Source organism: Pseudonaja textilis, chromosome 2 (assembly GCF_049901715.1).
Source record: "Pseudonaja textilis isolate UNSWEBS1 chromosome 2, rPseTex1.2, whole genome shotgun sequence".
In the NCBI taxonomy this organism is placed as follows: domain Eukaryota; kingdom Metazoa; phylum Chordata; class Lepidosauria; order Squamata; family Elapidae; genus Pseudonaja; species Pseudonaja textilis.
The window spans coordinates 95,123,419-95,150,257 of NC_141991.1; the positions used below are offsets into that span (position 1 = coordinate 95,123,419).

The following is a 26,839-nucleotide window of genomic DNA, read 5'->3' on the forward strand; positions in this document are numbered from 1 at the left end:
GAGGGGATTTCACAGTGAGTAGAAGGTTTGGGATGAACCACTGTATGCATAATCATAAATGTTTGCTGCATACACTGATTCATTTTATGGAAACTGATCAAGGAGAGATTCAACCTAGAAATAATGAGAATTTTCCGACAGTGAGAACAATCAACTAAGGGAACAGCTTGCCTTCATAAGTTGTGGGACCTTCATCACTGGAAGCTTTCAAGAAGAGACTGGATTGTCATTTGTCAGAAATGGTATAGGGTCTTCTGCTTGGGCAGGGGGTTGGACTAGATGACCCACAAAATCCCTTCCAATTCTGTTAATCTGCTAATTTTATTTCTACATTTCTGAACAAACATACTGTAGGTGCTTGTTATTAGTGAAGTCACACTCAAAGACAAAAGTGATATTGAATGCAGTAATTTTATTGAAAAAAAACCATGGGTATGTGCATTTCCTTCTTTCAAGTACATTAAATAAGGAACAATTGATCAGGAATCAGTTATTCCTTTATATGCATGTTTATTTTTAAAACTATACAGACATTGGGAAACTTAGAACTCCTTAGGACTGTATTGGCTATCATTGATTTTTGCAGTGATAATATACACATAGACTATTCCTCATTCCCGGCTGCAAACCTATTTGATATTTACCATTTGTGACCATAAACATGTCAGAAATATTTACATGTGCTAAAGATTGCATAACTGAGCACTGCATGAATATTTCAAATTCAGTTGCTAGCTTGATGAATTTCAAGAATTATCTTGGTGGTTTTGGTTGTTGCTGGAGCACCCCCATACTATGATGGATTATTTTCTCATTTTGGTCTGTTCATTTATTTTGGTTGTCTTTAGCTTGCATGCCAACTGTGGAGACCTTTATCTTAATCAAGGGACCAAAAGCAAGACAAAAAGAAGAGAAGCATAAACATTATTGCACTAATGCATGGTGAACTGCAGGTCTATGTATTTCAAATGAAAATATACCAACCGCTGCCTGTAAAACAAATGTTTGCTGTATCTCAAAAAAAGCAAATGTAGCTAGAACTATCTTCAGCCTGGTTCATTTCAGATAGTTCGTACATCTCAGCAAAAGCATTCTAGCAATCATCAGTATTCAAAGTAGGTGAGGAGATGCTTCCTGAGAGCAAGGCTTCAAAAGTCCACAGCCTCATTCTTGATATATACTTGTGTGTGTGTGTGTATGTGTGTGTGTGTGTGTACATACACATATACACATACATCATATATATCATATATATAGTAATTGACAATTGCTGTTGAAAATGAAAATCCCAATTGCTGTTGAAAATGAGGAACTAACACTGGGAGCAAAATTACAGAATTTTAAAGTTGGCCATTCTGGTTTAGCCTGTCCATGGACCTGTGTGTGTTCTGTTCAAATGTTTAGGATTTGTCTAACATTAAAAAGTGCTGCCTGTTCAAATCTTCCATGCATGAGGGAGAAAGGATTTCTGCCAGACAAATAAAAAGAAGGCAATGGTCACTCCACAGTTTTCAGCAAAGCAGGGATCTAAAATAAAAGATAGTTATATATATGGAAATTTTCGCTTCGTTCATTTCACCCACCCACCCACCCCAAATAAAATCTTCATGCACTAGACCCAAGTGCTACAAGCTAGTGAAATATTTACAATGTTTGTACATGTGCTCTAAGGAAGGACACCCAGCAGTTCCTTTTATTTATTTTTTAAATTTGGCTGAGAAGAAAAGCTGTCTTCTCACCGCTGACTAGTTTCATTGATCTGAAATGAAAGATGACTCTTCCAAAAAGAAAAGCCTACAGAGGACAAAAGATATTATACATTTATAGTCAGTGCTAATGCACAAGACAGCATTTACCCCAGATTGTACCTGCTGTCATATATAACTGAAATGGTGACACCCAAACCTCGAGAGTTGGTGTGGATTCTCTCCGCTTGGTTCCTCTCAGATTCATGTGGCCTTTAATATGATCCTGGCTCTTTGTTGGATCATAGCACTTAAAAATGAAGAATGATATCATCCAGGTCACAATAGTGTTACAGTAGCCTTCAGCAAATGATCTGATGGTTGGTATTTACTAAGTTATGGCACTAAAGAATTCAGATCACTGCAAAGCATGTTATAAAATTGAAAAGTTCATGAAACTTTGATGCTCAACAGACCAGGGCTGAGCCATTCCCTCCTTACGTCAAGGAATGCTATGCATGAATAATGATAAGTGTGCAGTGCATTCCCTGGGGCAGAAGAGAATGGGATGGCTCCTGCCTGCAGGATAGTCCATGTATGTATTTTAAGTCCCCTCATATGCACCGAAGCCACTAGATCATGGCACTGAAGTGAATTCATACAGGAAACCAATCCTCTAATAAAATCGCAACAATAAGGCTCATGTCATCGACTTCCTTTCTGCTTGTTTAAAGGTAGAGGTAAGATACCCAGTAGACCAGATTAAACAAACAGAAGGCCGTGGGGAAAAATATGCGGGCGTAGGAGTCCATTTTGGCAATGCGAATATGTATCCTTCCATGTCGCCAGGCTCCTGTTCGGCAATCCTCAAAGCAGCAGAAAAAACTTGCACAGTCCTTGCCATCAAGACACTCATAGCCATACTCTTCATCCCGCTCTTGGAGGTGTGTCGCATTGTTCATTTGAATCGTCGCTGACCTTGGACGGATATCAATTGTTGGTGCCTAAGATACATAAGGGGCAAGAAGGACAAAGGGCAACGATGAATGGTTGTCGCTTTGCCATAAAAAGTTCCACTAATTGGTGTGAAACAACTAGTAGCTCTACAGAACAGACACACGACCAGCTTACTAAAGGTCTGGTTTGCTACTACAGTGATGAACTCATCATTTTGAATTGATGGAAAGGCACAATCCAACACTAATACCTTAAATCCAAATGTTACTGAACAGCAGCCACATAGCAGGACTTAATTCCAAACAGGAATGAAGCCATAGGAACACCATGATTTGTTTCCCTTGTTAGCTATAAAATGACTGTTCAATAGAGGAAAGTGATCACATTTGTTTCCCCATCAATTTGAAAGTTGATGCTTTATATTTCTACATAGTGAAATAAGCTAAAATTGGTTACTGGGAAGTGGAATACTACCAGATGAATTATTTGTACATAGGTTAGGTGATGCTTTTAATAATCTTTGGAAGTGAGCATTCCTATAACATGCAGTTTTCATTTAACAACTGTCCACTAGCTAAAAGCTTCATCATGTCAAAATATGGCAGCTGTATATGTTCAATCACTTCAATAACATTTTACTGATAATGATTTTTGACCCTTTGAGCGGGAAAAACTGCTTAAAACCAGCAGCTAGCATATGAAATATTTTTTTAAAAAAATGTTATTAAAATAAAGGCTAGAGACAGTAAAAAATATTTCAAATGTATTAGGATCATTTCAATATTTCATTTAATCTGTTACTTGGATATTTTAAAAGTTATCTATTTCAGAATTCTATGTCATATTTAACAATGACATACAGCTACCCTGTATTTTCCACTCTGGATTTTGAGAGCTAGTGACAGTAGTAAATATAAGCATGTTATAGCCTTCAAAACTCTGCTGGCATATGTAAGAATAATTATAAGATCATCCAATGGCATCCAATATTTTGCATCTTTGAAGGATTTCTGGCTAGCAAATCTTCAGAAGGTATCACTAAAGCTTAGAAATAAATTCTAAAAGAATTTATGGTGTGTTCCTGTGTTTTTATTACACTGGATTGGATTCCACGGATAACGTAAGAAGAGTGAAAGAGTAATATTGATGTTTTGGATATTCTACAAGGATCTCTTCATGCATGCGGATCCAAATATTCAAATCCTTTGAACTTAGCATAAGTTCAAAACAGCAGTGAATAAGTGTTTGGGCTGCTGAATCATCTTGATGCTCATTTCTAAATATTATCCATTCTACTTCACCATAAGGCCTTTTCAAGTAGAATGCACAAATTATTTTATAAACCACTAGTGCAGCTCTAATTGTTCAGTTCAGCAGTCACATGCAGTGGATTTCTATTCCAAAAATATTATACCTTGAATGAAAACATCCGGAGAAGCTTTGGTTTTGTAGACAAAAATAAATAAATCAGAATTTTTAAATTAAAGAAAAGAACAAGAGGGGAAAAGGAGACAAAAAGTAGTTTAAATTAAAGATTCTATTTGAAACTATAGCAAGTTAAAAGAAAACCAACAGAAAAATGATTTAAAATAGACTACTAAGCAAGAAAGTATGTAAAAAAGAATCAAAATTACACATTTTGGAATTCTTATTTAAGCTATTTCTAAAACTAAGAAAGCTATGATTTGTCAGTAAGCATTTAGCAGTTGAAGATAACTTGATCAGATTTCTAAGCACTGATCTTCCTTCCCCACCCATCCTCTCTTGTTTTTCTTCTTCAATCCACTGTCTTTCTACATGCTAGTTCACAACATGGGTTGAAGAAAGCAGAAAATCTTATGTATATAAAACATTATCTTGTACTTTGAGCAATGACTTTGAAGCTGTTCTACTTTTAAAAAAATTAAACAGACACAAAGCTATGAAATATCAAGTCTCTTTCTACTATGAAACAGCAGTCTTTGTTACCCTTCCCACCATTAAAATAATACTAGTAAATAATAATAATTTTCCTTCCATTAGATTAAGTCTAGCCTGGTTTGTTTGTTTGTTTGATTCCTGACCAGGGATATTCTTGAGAGATGGAGAGTTTGGAGACTCAACTAGTCTAAAATCTTCCATTGTTAGTCCATCCACATTTACATCTGTCAGAACTCTGCTGTCAGGAAAGGAACAGCACTGAAGCTTTCAGAGGACTAAGGAGAGAGGATCTCACTTCAGTTATTTTCCTCTCAAGTTAGAGCTCTTTCTGACCTCATACAGAGTTTGAGTTCTTCTATGATGATTTAAATGCATTGACTATAGATTGCTGTCTTCATTTCAAAAGTTTATGGAAATTAAACTTGTTCTGCCTGGCATCTGAGGAGTAGGTCCATGAATATTATATTTAACCCAATAGTGACACATTGGACACAATATTTGCTAGTGATCTGGCTTAACTGTTTTAACATAGAATGAATCCTTGAAGCAGATAAGCACATATAAACTCACTAACAAATGTGTAATTTTTAACAAGAGGACAATTTCACATTGTATTAACAAAACACACAAATGATAAACAAGTGAAAGTAAAAAGAAAAATAGGGAGATAGTATAGACCATTAAAAAAGGAAGGATGATAATCAGGAAAAAATAGACAAGACATACTTTTTTAAAAAAATTAAAATTCATAATACATACATTCTACAGCTTTTCCCTCCAACCTTATTAAGTTAATTCTATACTCTTGGGGTTAACAAGATCTATATTGGAGAAGAAATATTGAAGCTTCCAGATCTACAAATCGTATCTGTTCCGAAAAGAAATTTCTATGCTTAGGAATGCAGGACTTGAAGAACAATGTCTAAATGTATGTCCACTGACATACATTAAAATAAATGATATACGATCTTATAATGAGCAACCCATGCAAAGTACCACCCTTGTTTCTTTTAATCTGTCAGTATAAATTGAAGATTCTGAGATAGCCATAAAGAGAATAAGTAAGGTCTTTCAGAGTGGCCATAAGAAAAGTTTCAGAGTGCAATTCTGGCATGATCTATCTGATTGCTCCACAAAATTTGAGCAGTACTGAAGGTGGAGTCAGTAAAAAATGAGTGTACTGTTACGTTTTTGACTTGTCTCATCATTTCCAACATATCCACTTCAATGTGCTTTTATAAGGATTCCCTCATTCCCATTTCTTTTGGATCTCCATCTATGGTCTATCTTTGTTCTATATTGGACACTAAGAAGATCTGACATTTACAGTCCTACTCTTGCCTGGTTATTAAAGCAAATTTTCTACACACACTTTCTGTTCTGATATAGCTATTAAAAAAAAACAAGAAAGGGTTCATTTCTGGAAAACATGGTTAAAATCAGGGTTTATAACATTATATATATTTCAATAAAATACATACAGGATTTTTCTTCTTTTTGTCTTTATCCTTGCTTGGCTTTCTGTTACTAACAAAATAATGAAGAGTCCCATACTCCACCAGTGCGGAAAAAACAAAAATGAAGCACACTGATACAAAGAGATCCATTGCTGTCACGTAAGAGACTTTGGGAAGAGATTTGCGAGCAATGGTACTGAGAGTGGTCATTGTCAGGACAGTTGTAATACCTAGTGAGAAAACAGAAACAAACAGAAAAATACAGAAAATATATTGTTGCATGAGTAGAGAATTCCCATGCTTGTCAAGCAGGACATGCAGCAGAGATGGAAACCGAAATCAATTCATTTGATTTTTGGTTAGTTAGTTAACTTTACTGATTAGCCCATGGGCCATATCAAAGTACAGAATTTGAAACACAAATTATTACTAAAATCCAACAAAAAGTTTAAATGGAATTGGAATAAAATACAATTTAAAACAAGATTGGAATAAAATCACTTGATTTTTGATGCAAGCACACCTGTTCTCTCTCTCTCTCTCTCTTTCTCTCTCTCTCTCTTTCTCTCTCTCTCTCTCTCAAGATTCAAGATGGCTGGCCCAAGGTCACCTAATAAGCTTCTGTGACTAAGAGTGGTTTGACTGATGGAGGACTAAAAGTTGGAGTTAATAGAAAAATCAAATTCCAAGACTTTATCTACTACACAACATTGACTCTCAATGTACATGTACATTTTATCCAGATAATAAATGCAGATATGCCCAAATCTACAAACACCCCAATGTAGAGGAATCTGCACATAAAAGGGACATGCAAAAATGTGTAGAAAAAGCTGTATGAATTTTCATATAATGAAAGTTATAATTTTCATATAATTTAAAAATAATCATTGCCAAATATAGAATGGCTTCATATTCAGAAGTTTAGAAAAATAAGAAAACTTATTAATTGTATTTAACAGATTTGCTTAGCTTTGGGATTCATTGGATCCAACCTGCAGCATGCTTCAATTAAATAAACAGATCTGCAGCTAAATAAATGTTTATTAATATGATTCTTCCTTCAACTTTCTGAGTTGATCTCCCAAAGGATAACAAGAAAACAGTATAGTTGCTTGCTTGCTTTGTTAGGCTTATTTAGATCTGCAACTTATAGTGCTCAGATCCCTTGTAATCAGTCTCCCTTGTGAGTGTTATCCATGGTGTTAATGCCTCAGGATGTTTGCTATAATATGCCTATACCATGAACTGTGAAAGGGAGAGTAGAGTAAATCTTGACAAACCATTATTTGTTTTTGCATACTTGCAGATGTCTTTAGTGTCTCCTCCTCTATGATTCCTACTGAATGTAATTAGTTTGTGGCCAATTTCTACAACAAAGCCCTAGTTCTAGTCAGCCAAATGCAATAATACAGAACTAGAAAAACAAGGATTAGTGTGTGCTGGGGATGGGGAAGCAAATTCTATTCAGGTCCATCTTGTGAGCAGCTAATCCTGCACTGTCTGGAAGGTGGCTTTTAACCTAAAGAGTTAATTGCTATTTTATGCTGTTTATTACACAGTTATTTTTATTTATTTATTTTTGTCAACTATTTACAAGATAATAGGTATAAGTAAAAACATAATTATGAATACATGGATACATATAAGAAAAAAAAAGAAACAATAGGACAGGAACGGTAGGCACGTTGGCAAGAAGTGAATAGCTTGGCTTTATCCTCCTGTCCTCTGGCAAAATTAATGGTCCTAAAGTATCTAGATAGCAAAACTATGGGCATTTTAAAATGATGGAATTTATCTTCTCAACCCATAAAGCTCTTGCCTGGGTAAAGTGTGAACTGTAGAACTCTCTCAATGTGAATGCTTATCCAAAATGAGCATTTATAGGTTGTAATAGCTACTATTTTAAAGCATCCCACATCACTTTTGTCTTCACCTCCCCCACCCCCAAACATTCAGGGAAAAAAACCTTTTAATCAATCTTCTTGAATTGCTGAGAAGACAAGAAAGAATATGCGTTTCTCCCCAAATGACCAACAGGAAAATGTATCATTGTCAACATCATCGTTATCATGGCTTTCAATCACATTTTTAGCTCCTGCTGTGTTCATTTGTTTGTGAATTTCTAAAAAAATTATAACAAAAATCTGAGCAGTTGCTATGATGAAGTTGAAAAAACTGCCAAGGTATATTACTCTGGCTAAGTTTAAAACAAACAAACAATGAAATGGTACATGAAGTTTTACTGGTTGAACTCTATAAACCCCAGGAACTGGGCTAATACGAAGTTTTAATAACAGAAAAAAAGAGTCCATTCTCAAGTTTAATATCAAAATCTTTAATGGAAAGCCAGATTCTCTGTAATTCCCTGTACTTGAATAGAAAATAGACTGATACAGAATCAGACTGTTAATTTGGAAGCAAAGTAAAGAAGAAAGTTTTCTAGCCATAAGGATAAGTTTTTTAAAAAACTTGCACTATGCATATGAAAACAGACACACGTGTATTTTGGCTTTGATTTCCCAAAAGAGGGAAATACATATTGTTATTTCAATCCAATCTTCTTATTCTCTAATTATGAGTGAACAAACATATCACGATATCCTTGAAACTTATTTTGTTCTAATAACCTATTGACTTCATATTTCCATTGGATGCACCCACCAATTAGACTAATGGGAAAACTTTAAAAAAACTTACTCACAAATGGATATTGCCTATGGCAATCATTGTTCCTTTTTCTCTAGCATAAACATCCATATTTTTTGTAAAAAAAAAAAAAGAATAACTGGTTCAGACTTGGGTACATGTATGGGTAATATATGCATTTTAAACTACATCACTGCTTTTGACGGAAACTAAAACTCATTATATCTTAAACATCTATTAATATTTGACATCCACTTTACAAATGGAATAGCTCAAGGGCATGGAATACCACATGGTGGAATTTCAGAACATTTGACAGTACAGTTTTGATAGAGTCAACTGATTTCAAATTTCAAGCCACATTTCTCTCCATGTGTTTTTAAGTACTGTGTTCTGTTCTTTGCATTCTCAGAAATAAATTGTACTTCTGAACTATATGTTCAGCTATGGTAAGGCTTAGATACATTTTGGATCAAGGAAAGGTTTCAAAGATAGAATATTCTTCTCTGACAGCAAGTCATGAGTTACTAATCCCTTCAGAAGTTTTTCTTCATCAGTTCAAACGCACAAGGAGGGTGGGAAGGTAACCCTTCTTGTATTGTTTATCATATTGTTTCACTCATGATTGTCATGAGCTTTACCCATAATCTTCCGAAATTATTTTTTTTTTAAAAAGCTGGCAGGGAGATGTTCACTCTGCATTCAAGTAAATATAGTTAGAATCCTTGTTATGGATGGATAAAATACCAGGTCCACTTTGCTGAATGAAGAATCTCTGACTTTTTGTTCTAATTCATAAAGTTTACAAAGGGAATATTGCCTTTGTAACTATCTTTTTTTAATAAAAATAGAGGTATTCAGATGAGCCTCCTTAAAACATAGGTAAAGAATACATCAATTCATACCAAGATAACTTCCACCTCCTTAATGACATATGGACCAGCTACAGTGTACAGCAACCATGGGTTTGGCAGCAATTAAAAGAGTGCAGTCACAATGTACTGATTGACCCAAGATTCTGCTTCACATGGAAGATTCCGCACACCTATACCAATATAGTCATACTGATGACAAACATAACTATCAGAAATAAAAGTGTATGATTAGCCAGCAGAATCCCATGAGATTCCCCCCCACCATGAATGATGGGGGGGGGGATGTGAACCATTTAATTCCACTCTTTATTGGGAAGCCCTTAGTACATATGAGCAGGGGTTCCAATACTTCAGAACAAGCTAAGCAATCATCATAATCATGGCATGAGTCTTAGAGAATTTTCTCCCTTAGTGGACATTGATTGAGCTTCCAGACAGCCATGTTTCCTTTAAATCTATGCATGGGTTGCTGGTATATGTAAACATCTCAATCATATCTACTCTAAAATATGTTCACAAAGATGTAAATATATAGGGCAACATTTCCACACAATAACCTCTGAAAGAAAGGGGATAAATTTTCTTTTTTGGCTGAAGATCAGGTTCTAACACCACATCTTCTGTTTTACTATATTGATCAAATATCAAATGTTGACAATATACTATAACCATAGATAAAGTGAATCATATAGCTTATTGAATGAGCAAATCAAGGCATATAGAGGCAGTGAAATCTGATTGCAACACTATTGCGGGATCCTTGATGCTCTGTGAGCTTGGACGCTTTGTTGCAGAGATTTCATTACCAAACTAAGTAACAACATCAGTGCTACAAGGGAGTGAGTTTTGTTCTCATTAAATATGCTAGCGGCTTGCCTCTCAGGGTAAATGGGAGTGATCTTGGTGATCTTGGATTAGGTTATAATTTACTGTTAGCTTGTTTGTCTGAGTTGATAATTCCTTGACTGGGGTGTTCTTTATTTCTTGATTGTTGCTCTGGTGTTAACCTCTGCTCATCTGGATGTTGATTGCTGCAGGGGAAGTGTTTTCATCTCTCCTTTTGGGCTTTTTGGTTGTCATTTTTGCATGGTATGTAGATGTTGTTTATGTCTCTTCTGATGGACAATTTGTCTGAATGCTAGTCTTTCAGGAATTTTCTACCATTTTTGGACTTGGTTTGATCTAGGATGCTCATAGTTTTCCCAGTTTAAACTATTGTTAAGTCTGTCTAATGTTGTATACAATGCTCTTGAAAATAATTTGGAGATAATGTATATTGGAGAACCAGTTTGGTGTAGTGGTTAAAGGGATCAGGTTAGAAACTGGGAGACCACAAGTTCTAATCCCACCTTAAGTGGAAAACTAGCTGGGTGACATTGGGCCAAGCCACTCTCTCTATCAGCTTAGGAAGCAGACAAGGGCAAATTATTTCCCAAAAAAACTTTGCCAAGAACACTGCAAGGAATTGTTCAAGTAGTTGCCAGGAGTCAAAAACTGACTCAGAGACACACAAATTATAACACATAAAAAAAGTATTTATTATAATTAAGATATTGCTATTCTGTAAACGTAGACCAATTAGTTTAGTATTCCATACAAGAAAGAGGAATATTACATTGGACCCAGGCTCTTTCCAGCCCACAAGAATGAATCTTTTCAGAGTTGGGAACTTAATTTGGAAATCCTGTGCTATTGTTAAAACTAAATTCTTATGGCATTTCTGGATCCCTTCATAAGTGGATTACTGCATTCCAGTCAAAAAGGCAACAAATAGTAAAAATAGGGAGTACTATATCAAACCCTGCTCCAGTTAACAGCGATGTCCCCCAAGGCAGCATTTTAGGACCCACACTCTTTATACTCTATATAAATGACCTTTGCGATCACCTTATAAGCAACTGCATTCTCTTCACGGACTACGTAAAACTATTCAACACTAGAGACAATGCTACTGTCCTTCAAAGCGACCTTGATTATGTGTCTGAATGGTCAAACAATTGGCAACTCCAAACCTCAACCAACAAATGTTCTGTCTTACTCATTGGTAAAAAAAATCAATACACCAAATACAAACTCGGAGGATATGACCTCATTGATGATCCTCACTCTGTCAAGGACCTTGGAGTTCTCATATCAAATGGCCTAAGTGCCAGAGCTCACTGTAACAGCATTGCCAAAAAGGCATTAAGAGTTGTAAACCTAATCTTATGAAGCTTCTCCTCCGGAAATATTGAATTGCTAACTAGACCATACAAAACATTTGCTAGACCAATATTCAAATATAGCTCCTCAGTCTGGAATCCGCACTGTATATTGGACATTAATACAATTGAGCGAGTCCAGAAGTATTTCACGAGAAGACTACTACACTCTTCTGTTCACAACAGTATACCCTATATCACCAGGCTTGAGATTTTGGGCTTGGACAATCTTGAACTACACCACCTTAAGACTAGCACATAAAATTATCTGCTACAATGTCCTACCAGTCAATGACTACTTCAGCTTCAACCACAATAATACAAGAGCACACAACAGATACAAACTCAATGTAAACTACTTCAAACTTGATCGCGGAAAGTACGACTTCAGCAACAGAGTGGTCAATGCCTGGACTCTGTTGTTACATGCTCTAACTCCCACTCCTTTAACCTCAAACTATCCACTATTGACCTCACCCCATTCCTAAGAGGTCTGTAAGGGACATGCATAAATGCACCATCGTGCCTACTGTCCCTGTCCTATTATTCCCATTTATTTGTACCTATTTCCTGTATCTTACTCATGCTTATACGTATACCTATTATCTTGTAAGTGATTGACAAATCAAATAAATAAATAAATAAAAAGGTTAGCAGAAGAAATAAAATGGGGGGAGGGAGCTAAGGGTATTAAACATACCATACCAGAACTTTGTCCTAGAAATTCTCCTGGCTCAGTCAAAATGATGTTCTCCCATTGCTTATAAATAAAAGTATATATTTAAAAAAAAGCAAGGCCAGGAAGAGAACAGAGAAACAAAACTACAAACTTTCTCATTTCTAGTCTGCTGATCTGAAAGTAATAGAATTTTGAACTTCTTGGAGCCAATTTGGAGAATTCCAGTGAGAGCATTAGATTGTGCTTTTCTAGATTTTAATAGGGCAAAAGTTTTAAAGCAGCATTCTAAATGTATGTCATGTTGGATCCACACATCTAGGCAATTTGTATAAGCTAACACATTTTTACAGAGGTTATGACTACTAAAAAGATAAAGAAGCAATGACCTACCCAAAGATGTTCTAGCTGGTACAGCATCCTTATTAATCCAGAAAGAAACCCAGGAGAGCACTACAATGAGTGTGCAGGGGATATATGTTTGAATGGTGAAATAGCCCATCCTTCTGCTTAAATCAAAATAGACCGCCATCACCACATAGTCTCCTGTAAAATGTATATAAAGAGATACAGATACACACAATACATTATACACTCAAATTACTGTCTATTGATGCATTGCACAGTGGACCCAAGGCAAGTGAATTTCTCAGTGCCAAATCTTTTTTTCCCATCTCCCTTCACTGGACCTTTGTTCCTTCCAGCTGGACTAGAAAGTTAATTGAAAACTGTGCAAGAGTACCTCCATCACTGATCCACATACATTTAAGAGAATTGCTTCATTAATTTCAATGAGTCTAGATAATCAGTGTGCAATTAACCTCCTATCTACCACAAGCTAGCAAATGATAGCAAAGTGGAGTATATCATATCCAGCCAGCTTAACTTACATTTCTCCATGGACGGCATATCCTTCAATGTCAGGTTAGTGACTAACCAATCAATTTCAATATACTTGCTCTTGTTTTCATTTATTTATTTTAACTTTAACTCCACAAGATCGTCCCATTCAACTCACCCTGGTTCTTATAACCTTTCTTCCTTTGGTTTTCTTTTCCCTTTGATTCATTTTTTTTTCCTCATGAACGCATCAGTTTCAGTTAAGAGCTTCAGTAAAAAAAAAAAAAAAAAAAGCTGGTGTGCTCCTGAAGGGGACAGATTCTAATGCATCCTGGGATTCAGATTGGAACTGATTCTCTCTTTTCAGGCTCTTTCCATAAAAACAATCCCATGCTAGAAGACTATGGGCACATACTGTTTCTATGTAATTTTGAAGAATGAGGCAATTGGCCAGATGTAAAAGAAAAAAATGCATATATAACTACTAACCAAGTAAAGACCCGGGGTTTTTTAGTAATATTTTTATCTGACTGTGCTGGCTTCACAGAATTACATGTGCCCTGAGGTTAGGGCAGAGCATTCAATTAAAAGGCATGTATTGATTCAGATACCTCTAAAACTATACCACGCCAATTCTGCAAAGTACATCTTATCACTAGATGGCAGCAAAATGTTAAGAGTTGTCTGCACAGCTTTCTTGCCATCATCTTGTGGTAGCCTGAGATGACCGTCAATGTTGACCAGGACAAAACCTGTGGCTTAACAATGCAAAGTAGATGCCCTCTAGAGCAACAAAGTAAGTTGTGAGGCTTTGGGAACAATTTAAAAGATTGGGGCGCTGCAGAAACAGATGCTATAGACTCAGGTTGAAAACAACGAGTCATGATATAAAGAATGCATGAAATTCTTTATCAGATTTATTTCCAGAAGTTAAACATTGTGTCTCAGTTCTCAGGAAAGCACTCTTTAATCTCTCTTTAAATTGCACCGTAGGGTATAAAAGGAGAAAATGATCAAAGTCAACAACAAACTAATCCATTAATTTTCCACTCATAGGGCTATAAGGTCTCAGCCAAAAAAATCCATCAGCAAATAACTAGTTTAGTGAGGTTGAGGAACCATTGCAAATTGAAATACAAGTAGTCCTCAACTCACAACAGTTCATTTAATGACCATTCAAAGTTACAACAGCAATGAAAAATGTAATTTATGAATGTTCTTCACACTTAAAACCTTTGCTGCATCTCCATGGTCATATGATCAAAATTCAGATGCCTGGTAATTGATTCATATTTACAATAGTTGCAGTGTCCAGGGTCATGTGATCCACTTTTGTGACCTTTTGACAAGCAAAATCAATGGGGAAGCCAGATTCACTTAACAAGCATGTTACTAACTTAACACATGCAATGATTCACTTAACAACTGTGGCAAGAAAAATCATAAAATGGGGCAAACTCTCTTAACAAATGTTTCACTTACCAACATAAATTTTGGGCTTAATTGTGATCATAACTCGAGGACTACCTGTATTTGCTTAAATAGATATGTTCAAAGAAAATATCAAGAAAGGTTTGGTACATATCCAACAAAACTCCTCCACCTCTGTTTTCCAAGTAGCTTACTAAGGAGTTATTTCCCCCTCCTAGATTAGCAATTCTGCCTGCTGATTGCTAGGTTCATGGTGCAGGAATCCTATGGATTTTGGCATATATTTTTTAAAGAGGTTGGAAGCCAGTGCCTCTTCCCACCTTATAATTCCCTGGCATTGACCGTTGGTAAGGGGAAGATTAATTAATAATATTTTACTGCAAAGTCGTTTATGCACAAAACCAAACAAACCTATAATTAAAACTCACAATTCACTTATGTGAAATTTGGTACGATTATTCCCACAGTTGCAATAATTGTGATAAAAATGTCATTTAATTTTGACCCAAGTAAACAAATGTCAGACTTTGTTCATGTTTCAAAAGCCTAAAACTGAAGAGTCTAATTCCAAAACCTATTTTTGTAAATGTTCCTACAAATTTAATCCTTTGACCACTTGCCATACACACAAAGATCAATATTTGCCCTGAGATGAAGCAAATAAACTCTGACCTGATTTAAATAAAAGCACCAAATCATATCTGAAACCAAATTTTGTCATAAATGCAGGTATCTAGAATATACTGATTTTTTTATTCATTTACAATATGTGTTTCCTTTAAGATTTTTTTCAATTTCTCACCCTCTGCTTTAGGGTTTGTTTATTTATCTGAGAATTGCTTTTATGGAATGATTGAGAAATCTATCTCATGTGAATTTTTACGTGAGTATTTATTCTTTCCAAATTTATAGGAGATTCCATTATTTAATTATTTTTATACTAAAAACAAAATGCCTCACAAAACTGAGCAATTAAGCAAAATTGACTGACAGATTCATCTATCCCTTGAATGTCCTAACCAACAAGATTTATGGTAGCCACAGAAAACCCCTTTATGCAAGAGGAAAATGTTTATTCCCAGATCTGTTTGAAAGTACAATAAAACCTCTGGTCACCACCATAATTTGTTCCATAACTTTGGTCGCAACCCAATTTGGTCATGACATGAACCTAATTTTGGAATTTTGATGCTTACAAAAAAAAAAAAAATGGTACGGAAGGGGAAATCAGCCGTGGGAAAAAAAATTGTGAATTTTTGGGTTGGAACTCAATTTGGTCATGGTCAGAAGCGTTCGTGACCAGAGGTTCTACTGTATAGCTCTTTTAGGGGCGACTAAAAGAACCATACTTTCAAAGGTTTCTGGGAATAAATAGTCATTTATCAGAAAAACTGTGCAATCCAATAATGGGATCCTTGCTGAAGCAGAAGATATTGGTGCATCAAATGAGATGTTGAGAAATCTATCAGGTTCTCTAACATTCCATGTTTGTTTGTTCATGCAAATTCACCACAAAGGACAATGTCTGCAGTTCAGAACAATCGACTCTCCATGTTATGAAAAGCAAAACAATGTCCACAAACATCAATTGTATCGACAATACTTCACAGAAAAATAACTTGAAATATTACTTCCACACTAACAAAAACTATATAAGTTCCATCTAGATGCACTTAATTTCCTAATAACATGCTGGCTTGCAAAACCAAACCTAATTTATCAAAATATAATACCCTTTTTAAATTTTGCAATATATAGCTGCAACCCTATACAGTTTGGCATAGGCCTGGGCTTGCAAATGAAGAGGAACTTCATTCTGAAGAGATATGCTAGTAGGAGTGTGTGAATTAGCCACAAACCTTGCTCAACCACAATGTTCAGTTCAAAGACATATTGATTGAAATTCAATTTGATTGAACTGTGCAATTCAAGCCATTATATCAATTTGATTCAAATATTTGATCAAATTAAATGTCTGTTTGCACTTTTGCAAAATTCTAACACATATTTACATCAGATTGGAATCAATTGACTTGATTTGTCAGTCAAATTGATTTGGTAATTCAATGCAAACATTCAATTCAAAGGAATTATTTGATTCAAACCAAAGCATCCAAACCAAAGCTTCTCACAGCCCTAATGCTTAGACGTATACATTATTATGACTATTTTAAACTGTTAATCCTGTTTGTATTGCAGCTCAAATCCTTCTCTTCCTTCTAGCAGAATTCCATTTACATTTTAGCTTGCTTGCCTTTCAGTCCAAAAAAATTCAGGAGAAAGTATGAAACAACAAAAAACATCACAACATTGACCCAAGCATAAAAAGAGTAAGAATGTTTCAGTTGCAACAATAAGACTGTTCATTCAGTTAGCAGTTTTACAACAGAATCCAATGTTTGGCATCACATCTGTAACTCAGTAAAGCAGACACCAAGCTGTTTTATTGTGTAGTGGTCTTCACAATGAAAACAAACACCTGCCTCCAGTCACCAGTGTATACAAACTTAATATTCACCACTCAAATCCTTTTTCAAAGCAACAACTGGACCAGTGTGCTTTTGAAATTAAAAATTGTGCTTTTGCCTGGGAAGGCTGCTATGGCATTTGGTTAAAGCCATAATGAAGTGCTTCAGTTAACACAGCACAATAAACCTATAGGGACATCTTGATTAGAATGTATAGCATATTAAAACATTTAGCATAGTCCCTTAATTTTGGCAATGCAGTTATACTTGCCTTTTGTCCAACCATAGAAACAACATAGAGGATAATTATATATTTACCTTGGCAAATGTAGACCAAATGAGTGACAAAATATTTGTACTTAGCTTCAATTGATACATGCCATTGATGCAAAAGATATATTTTGTACATTGGCTTTCTGCTAATACATGTGACATAAAGGGCACTTTATTAATGGGTAATTGAAAAGCAAAGGCTGAAGTTTCTCAGTTCTTCCTTAGGGGCATGAAGGAAGACAGAAAGAAAAAAAATAGGAGCACAAGTGGTTCCAAGAGTCTCCAGATTAAGCTATGAAGCTCAGTGATCCTTCAACACTGAGCTATAGGATGCTTAAATAGGCATCTTATGACTACCCTTTGTTTTTATTTTACAGTGTAAATACACTGTGGTTTGATCCCTACTGGAACCATTATGGAGGGGAAATGCTTCTTCTTTTTTCCCCTCCATCTTTATTATTGATGGAGAAGACTCTTGAGAATCATGTGGACAGTCATGAAAACAAACAAAATGTTCTCACTTGAGGCACAAATGACTAGGTTCCAATTACTCCATTTTGGACAATTATTTAAAGACCTAGCTCTCTGGAGAAGGCTCTAATGCTGGGAAAGGCGGAAGGAAAGAGAAGAATGGGGTTACTAGTTGTATAGTGAATGGATATGGTGATGATGAATACACATTGATGAATACACGAACCAGTTCAGGAATAGCTGAAGGACCAGGTTAGGGACAGATCACTGCTTCATTGTCTCTGATTATGATAGATAGATAGATAGATAGATAGATAGATAGATAGATAGATGATAGATAGATAGATAGATAGATAGATAGATAGATAGATAGATAGATAGATAGATAAACAGAGATAGTGATAGCACTTAGACTTATATAGCACTTCACAGTGTTTTTACAACATTCTCTCAGTGGTTTACAAAGCATATTGTCCCCAACAATCTGGCTCCTCATTTTACTGACCTTGGAAAGATAGAAGGCTTAATCAACCTCTAGCTGGTCAGGATCGAACTCCTGGTAGTGGGCAGAGTCAGCCTGCAATATTGCATCCTAACCACTGTGCCACCATATATATTTTTAAAAAGTGAGATCCTTTATTCCTGCAAATTAAAAATTTACTTTTAATCCCTGCATGATTGTGGACATTTTCTTCTATATATATAGCAGTTGTAATCTAAAGTGAAGAATTGGGTGAAGACTACTAGGGCACCAATCAGTCCTGTTTTTATACCTATGGGCTGCATTGGCCAGATAATTATGAAAAATGGGTGAGAGCATGTCTCAAATATAGATAGAATTGAAATCTTCCATTTTTTCAGGGGAGGGAAAATATGTGGTTATTTTAATGATTTTCTGAATTTTGTCATTTCTTTTCAGACTTATGGTCAATCTACGCTCCTAGGGTCACAAAATGAAATTGACAGTCCTATACAGAGCAAATGTGCCTAGAGTACTTTTATATCTTGGTCTTTCTATGAACATTCATGGAAGTCACTACAGTATATTTTGACATTGATTTCTTGGCCCTCCAACAATTCACTGGCCTCAGCTATCCTTAAAGTCAAATTATATTAAGCCATATAGGAATTTGTCTCCATTTACAGAACCATGCAACATATGTGATAGACAGTAAAGGGGATCTGAAACATTCTCCAAAAAGAAAGAATAGAGAAGTCACAGGACTAGTTCAATGATTTGAATATAGCATACAGATTCCATTAGGTAAAAAAGCTAGAGCAAAATATGGCCTTAACCGATCAATATACAGTAGGGCCTGCATGCTTCCAACATCGAATTCTAAAGATAACTAAAGTACTAAGTGAGTCCATTAATGAACTAGCTCTTGTAACTATAGAGAGAAATCAAGATTGTTAGGATTATAACAACATAGTTAATATGTCAATATGTCTGCATATAAAACATTTTAGATATTTTGTTTTTTACTGTATGGAGCATGAACTTGCAATGCGAGATCAAAATAGACTAACTGGAATTGAATTAACAAGATATTCACTTCCACTGAATGGAGCAAAGCAGAATTTTAAAGACATCTTTCATCTTTCATAATGTATGTCTTCACAACCAGCCAACTTTCCTTACTGAAGGAAGAACCTTAACTGCTCCTTTTATTTTATGTACCTAAAGATGAGCAAGTCTGAAATAGGAATTAAATCATCAAGACATCAAAAATTGGCATCAATGTTCTTCATGTGCTAGGAGTTCCCTGTATTTATTTTAGTGATGAGCAGTGCCAGAACAGCAGCTGGGTGGTGAAAAAAAATGGTTCAGATTGATTCAATAAATTGTTTTTAAAGACTGATCAAATGTCTAACAGCTTAAGTAAGTATGAGTCACTACAGAGATGTGAACCAGCTTATACTATTGGCACATGCCCACATGGCATATCAGCAGGCATGTATACACCAGCTGTCCTAAAATGCATTCTATTGCTTTCTGGTGGAAAGATAAAAAATGAGAAAAGCAAGGGATGGGCACAGATTTATTTAAAATTTCAGTTCATTCAACTGGATAAATATATTTTAATGGGATCCTGGAAATGGGGAGTGGGAAAATCAACAACATTTTCTCTTCCTTCTTGTATCAGCTTCTGTTAACAATCTGAGCAAATATACACAGTATATTTTCAGATAAAATGATTCATTCCGAGACAGGATCTGTCTGTATGCTACGATGGTAGGAAGGTTGTGATGGAATAAAAGTTTGATGAAACATGGAAGGATTTTGGTAAGAGAGTTAATGAGTTCTTTCTGGTGGATGGACAGGCATGATAGATACATGAGACAGAGATAGATAGATAATACCTGGATGCCAAAGATCTGAGACTATAAAAAGTTAGAATAAGAGAAAAATAACCCCCCAAAAGAACAAACTGGTGGAGATTAAGAAATATAAATTGTTCATATTAGACATGTTGGAATCCCTAAGGATTTTGGAATTGGTGACTTCTAGGTAAGAAAAATAATGTCTCAAGGAGAAGAAAAGCATTAAAAAAAAAACTTAGAAGTATTTTTAAAAAGTTGTAAAAAGCTCTGATGCTGTATACAAGATAGATAGGAGAGACATAAAAATGAGGAGAGAAAGTCCAGTCTGGAGCCATTGGAAGAAGAGGAAAAAGAGGATGAGGAAGATGAGGATGGGGAGGATGAGGAGGATGAGCAGGAAGAGACGGCTAGGGAAGAGGAAAGAGGAGGAGGAAGAAGATGACAACAATGGTATAGTGGTGAAGGTATCATGGTAGAAGTCAGGAAACCATGAGTTATAGTCTTATTTTAGGCACAAATATGATCTTGGGCCAGTCATTTTTTTTAGCTTTAAGAAGAAGGCAATGGTCAACCATTTTTGAAAAAAAAACTTACCAAGAAAACTATAGGAATTTGTCCAGGGAGCATTCAAGAATCAGACAAAATTGAAGAGAGAGAGAGAGAAAAAAAAAGTGATGGGGGGAACAGAGAGAGAGACACACACAGAGAGAGAGATAAGGATAAAAAAAAATGACTAATTGTAAGTACCCAAAAGATAAAAAGAAGCAGGCTTTTTTTCTGCAAATCAATCCAGCTGAGCTCTACTCCCTAACAGATAAGAGAAACATGGAGACATGGGTAGTCTATAAAAATCTTCCTCAGTGTTCAGGCAATGGGGAAGAAAAAAGCTATCAGCTTTACCTGCAAGTAATTCATCATTAAATTGGTGAATGGGGTAGGGGGAAATCAAGACTTGATAACTCCAATGGAAAAGCAAACTGGGGTCAGCAGAGGGAAAGATCCAAACAGGAGCAAGTGGAGAGGGTGCATAAAAGGCTAGATGTTAATTTGTATATTTTGAAAAAGGGAAGGATAGAATTATTTTTCACCTTTAGGAAGGTAAATTAGTAGGTTCTTAGTAAACACTCTCTGAAAGAAAATCACCCCAACAAATTAAATAACTTAGTAAAGCTAAATAGCTTACTAACTTGGTTAAGTAGCCAAGGTTAATATTTACTCATGTGGTATGGTCTATATCAGTGGTCGCCAACCAGTGGGCCGGGGACCGTTGGTAGTCTGCGAGAAAATTTTGGTGGTCCACAAAGAAATGTCATCCCCAAAGCACTCCCCAAAGCAATTAATCCAGGCTGCGTGGGAACACAAGGCTGCATCGTCCACATTGCCCATAGGAACACAAGGCTTGTATCATTTGCATTGCGAACAACACAAAGTAGTGAGGGAAGGGAAGAAAGGGCAGAGGGGGGAAACTTGCTCCACTTGCCCCATGCACTTCACCTACCACCGGGCTGCTTCTTTCCACTTCTTTCTTCTGTTGCTTTTGGCTGCATGAAAGGAAAGCAGCAAAAGTCTTTCTTTCTCTCCCCCAAACTCCAACAGAAATGGGACACTGCAAGGCATCCTGCTCCAAGAGGCTGCGCTGGCACAAGTCTCACAAAAACTCATTTCTTGTGGAATTTGGGGGAGAGAAAGAAAGACTTCTACTGCTTCTGCTGCTTTCCTTGCATGAAGCTAAAAGTCTCTCTCTCTTTCTCCCCCCGAGAACGGAGCTGGAGATGGTATCCTGCAATCCAAAATAAAGAATGATTGATCAGTAGTAAAATGGGGTGGGGAATTTTCCTGCAGATTTTTTTGGGGGATTTTCCCAGGGTCTCTGGTCCACGGGATTTAAAATTATGAGTTCAGTGGTCCCTGAGGTCCAAAAGGTTAGTGACCCCTGATCTATATAACTGGTTGCTATTTTTTACAACAAGAAGTAAAGCTGTTCTATTCATTTATGATTAGTTTGGTTTAAAAAACATTGCAAAGAGTAGGAGGAAGAAAAATACTCCACCAGAAAGAGTCTTCTCTTTTTCTGGTGGAAGGGGTTAGAATGGAAATCACTGCCAGGCTTTGTTTAAATTTATTTGCAAAGGAGCTGAGGAGAACTGACTTGAAAGATCTCAGGAGAATCAGCTTCTCCTACCTAGAAGAACTGGATCCAAATATTGGATACATGTTTAAAGCCTTGCTTCTAGCATTATATTTAGTATCTCTGAAACTGCAGCTGACAACTGGAACACAGTAAATCTATCCACTGTGCAGAAAGCTGCCCAGCATTAGCATAATGTGAGAGTTACCTCTATCAGTCCTGTCTTTTTTCCAAGTATTCTTATCTAAGCCACAATTAGGGTTTCATTACGTAATGGAGTGATACAGTGATACATCTTTGATAATGGTTTCAATGGAATTCATTTCAGAGTCTTTATGTATGCTAGGTTTTTGAATTTAGCTAATGTATACTGTGACATTGTAACTAAGTTAAAAATCACTGGTTTGAAAACATATTCCCCTCAACCTCAAGCCTATGTTAAATCACCTTCTATTTGTGTAGTCCTTGGTGCTCTCTGAGAATATCCCCTTCTATTGGCATCTTTTATTCAGTTATAGAGATGCGGTGGCACAGTGATTAGAATGCAGTACTGCAGGCTACTTTTGCTGACTGCCGACTATCTGCAATTTGGAAGTTTGAATCTCACCAGTCTCAGGGTTGACTCAGCCTTTCTTCCTTCTGAGGTTGGTAAAATGAGGACCCAGATTGTTGGAGACAATATGCTGACTCTGTAAACCGCTTAGAGGGCTATAAAGCGCTGTGAAGTAGTATATAGGCCTAAGTGCTATTGCTATAGAGACACAAAATTATGTCAAAACCAACATCGAGAGAGCAAACCTTACATAAGAGATTGTGTACAGTGTGTTGTCATGGATTGGAATTTTCATGGAAACTCTTTTCATTTCTAAAAACATGTCCAGTGTATATTATATATTATATATTGACCATTGTTGGGCAATTAGTATTATTATAATATTGCCATATTGTATATTATAACAATGTATTCTTTATACCATTTTTTCCTATGGTAAATGAATTTCTTTCTATAATGTGCTGCAGTTTTGTATAGCTTCAGTGTAGCTACTCTCATGTTCAGGGACTCACATTTTACCCCATTGAAGAACTATTTCATTTGTTGCAATAAATGAGTGAAATTTTAGTCATGAGCAGAATTCATAGAAGCATTCTGCAAAGCCAGCTTACTTAAGACTGAAGGAGCATCATGCTGATCTCCAAAATATGCTCCCTGGCAATGCATATGCCCACAAATCTAAGAAGAGAGGGAGATTGTGTGTACATATGGCACTGAGCTATATTTTACCCATTTAGTTCTCAAGAGGCTTATAAAACAGTATGGTGTATCCAGAACTGTTATATCTGTTCCAAACAATTTTCAACATAGAATTTACATAAGATATGAGAAAAAATGAACTGGCCATAAAAATAGTAAGAACAAAAGGAGCAAACTTTCCCTGGAGATTACTAAAGACTTGCCAGAAATTTGTTTTTGGTACTGGGAAGATTAATATGCCTGTAAAAAAAAAAGACCATTAATATTCAGCATTAAACTTAAATATTGATTGAACTGGCTCTGAAGATACCATTATTCACCAATGTGTAAATAATCTGCAAATGAAGATGCATATGCCTCCTTTTATTTTCTCTCCAATGAGCAGCCACTAGAGAGAATAATTCCTTTTTCTTGTTTGAGTTGCTCAGATTGGTTAAAATATTTGCTTCCCAATTAACCTACACAATGCACTACTATTCCAATAACATTTAAGAAAATTGCTTTGAGGTTGTGAGTCATATTATATTTTAAAGGTGTAATATTTCAATTCACATATCTGTTCATCCTTCCTAATGCTTTTTAGCCTGCTATCACTGGTTGCATGTAGTCTTTGGGATCAAACATGCTTGTTCCATAATCAAATGTTCCTTAGAATAGGGATTTTTAAGCTTATTCCAGTGGCAGAATCTGTTAGTTAAAAAAAATTCCAGAGCTCTTGATTAAAAGACAAAATTCTTGTGGCTGAATTTGGTGATTTATTTCCTCTTCAATTTTTAATAGAACCCACCAGGCTCTTTTGAATCCATGGGTTCTATAGAACAGAAGAAGAATTATGCCTTAAAGCTGAAGAAGCTCCAGATTGCAAACATTACAAACTGCTCAATTTACATTTAGCAATATGAGATCTATCAAAAGCCACTTATACACTTGATTGCAGTTACTCTCTCCCTTAGCACACTATGCAACTCATTGCTGAAAGTCTTGATCATTTGTTTCCTTAATATTTGAAAGGGGTACTTTCATGGCATCACATGTCCTTAAGGTTGGACTATTTCAGAAGACTTCCAAGAATATCTTAAATATGTAGTTATTTTAAAACTATTACTGACAAATAAATGTAAAACAAATGTAATATCACACTTTTCTTTATGCACTTATGAGGTGAGGCACTCACGAAAATGATAAAAGGCAAAAGTTCTGGAATTCTTCCTTATCCCAAGGTTTGTAAGCCAAAACTGTAAGAAGCATCTATATTTTATTCTGAGTAATAAATTATAAATTCTTACACTTTTCAGTCCTTACAAATATTTTTTAAACCGTTTTCCGTCCTCTGTCCCCACAATGGCAAAGATCACAATGAACTCATCATTGGGTCCATAAATGAGGGCAGAAAAGTACCCAATCCAGACCTACTGTTGCTACAAAATATTCTCTTATCAACATTTCATAAAGAAAGAAAAATAAATGGATAGCACTCCCTCTTTCCATTTCCAGAACATATTGTATATGGTTATCTAGTTCTGTTGAATTTTTTTAAAAAAAGAGCAAAGGAACCTGAAAAACCACCAAGACATGATACCTCTGTTATATGCAAGAGCATTTTGCTGTCTGTGATGGTGAAGGACAAGCATAATAAGGTTTGCTACAGATAACACTTTATAGGAACTCTACGCTTAGGTGTACTTTATATCTTCCCCTTATCCAGCATCGAAGCATTGCAAACAACAAACCCAAGAAAGAACATGGATTGCTGTGGTGGCGCAGTGGTTAGAATGCACTACCGCAGGCTACTTCTGCTGGCTGCCATTTGCCTGCAATTTGGCAGTTCGAATCCTACTGGCTCTAGGTTGACTCAGCCTTCCATCCTCCTAAGGTAGGTAAAATGAGGACCTAGATTGTTGGGGGCAATATGCTGACTCTGTAAATCACTTAGAGAGGGTTGTAAAGCCCTGTAAAGCGGTATATAAGTGTAAGTGCTATTGTTTAGATTTCCCCACAAAAGGCAATTGCTAGAATTTGAAGCACTCAGTTTAGCCCAGATTAAACCTGGATGCTTTTTAATGTGGAATTAAAAGGTTATGTGAATTTACTTAGTCATATGAAAAAAAAAGACAAGGAAAAAAAACACCAAAACCTCTCTAAGCCAGGCCACAGGCTGAAACTCCTGGCCACAGGCTGAATGCGTCATGCACTGGCCATGCCCATGCCCTGTTTAGTGAAGGGGGAAAAGTCCTGATACATCATATGACGCCACCGTGATGATGTGAGTTTGACACTGCTCTAAGCTGTTGCTGTGAAGAAAGCCTTGTGAAGTCATCCAATCAACTTTTTACTTGAAGAACCCATAACTTCCTCTGACGTAAGAAAACTGGGAAGCAGGATGAGGCAGCATCAATGGATAAGTAGACTATCAACAAGTTCCTCAAACCTGCAGTGCTACAGATGAAATGTTCCTTTGTTTTTCAATTCCAAATGCAACCAATTCAGCCAGAAATAAATTAATGTTGTCAATGGGTTGACAACACAGAAGGCAGGACTGATTTAATGCAAAAAAGTCCATATGGAAATATCATCTGTTATACCACCTGCTTGTCTAAGAAAACACAGGTTGATCTTACTGTGCGGCAGCAGAACATCTACAACAGTACATCTTAAAATGATAAACAGTCTGTAATTCCAGTTATTCAGAATGGAAAAGGCAAAAGGGTGACAATTATAAGGAGTTATCTCCGTAGCAATAATGTGAGAAACACAACTCCATTAAATTAGTGATAATCATACAGTTTAATATAGTCATAATTCTATAACTTTGTTCTCTGAATTGCTAAACTTCTTCATACAGTTGCCTCCTCACTGGACTAGTTCACACACTATAGGCTACAGGAAATCATAATTTGATTTGTTTCCTTTTGGGTTAGTATTTTTTATGAGCTCAACAAACTGTGTTTATTCAGCATAATGCAGTTAAGCAACCAGTGAATCACCATCAAGTGCAAATCTACTTGAAGTGTTCACTTGCAGCATTAATGCAATCTCAGACTGCTTTGCTCAGTTGGTACCTCTCTCTGTCTACAGCTAAAAACATATACAGGTCTTTCCACAGCTTCCTAACTGTAAAATACTGAACACTGATTTACCTAATAAAAGAACTGAACTTTGGAGAAAGGTTGCTGGCTCCTCTGTGACAAAAATTTTGATGTCATTTGGCCATGTTCTTGGAGACTTTAAGCG

The 26,839-nt window shown here is 36.0% G+C and overlaps 1 protein-coding gene across 2 annotated transcripts in view; it reads right to left on the reverse strand.

Moving 5' to 3' along the window:
* Positions 1 to 414: 414 nt before the first annotated feature.
* The window catches only part of GABRG2 (gamma-aminobutyric acid type A receptor subunit gamma2), a 76,176-nt gene continuing 49,751 nt past the window's right edge, over positions 415 to 26,839 (reverse strand). The window contains exons 7-10 of one of the 2 annotated variants that reach the window (XM_087924569.1): positions 12,814 to 12,966; positions 6,044 to 6,249; positions 4,057 to 4,080; positions 415 to 2,689 (exon numbers count right to left, since the gene is read on the reverse strand). In XM_087924569.1, coding sequence (XP_087780695.1) covers positions 2,414 to 2,689; positions 4,057 to 4,080; positions 6,044 to 6,249; positions 12,814 to 12,966 — 659 coding nt within the window. In that variant the 3' untranslated portion in view covers positions 415 to 2,413. The remainder of the gene's footprint in view (positions 2,690 to 4,056; positions 4,081 to 6,043; positions 6,250 to 12,813; positions 12,967 to 26,839) is intronic. The other variant, XM_026696094.2, reaches the window with a different exon arrangement.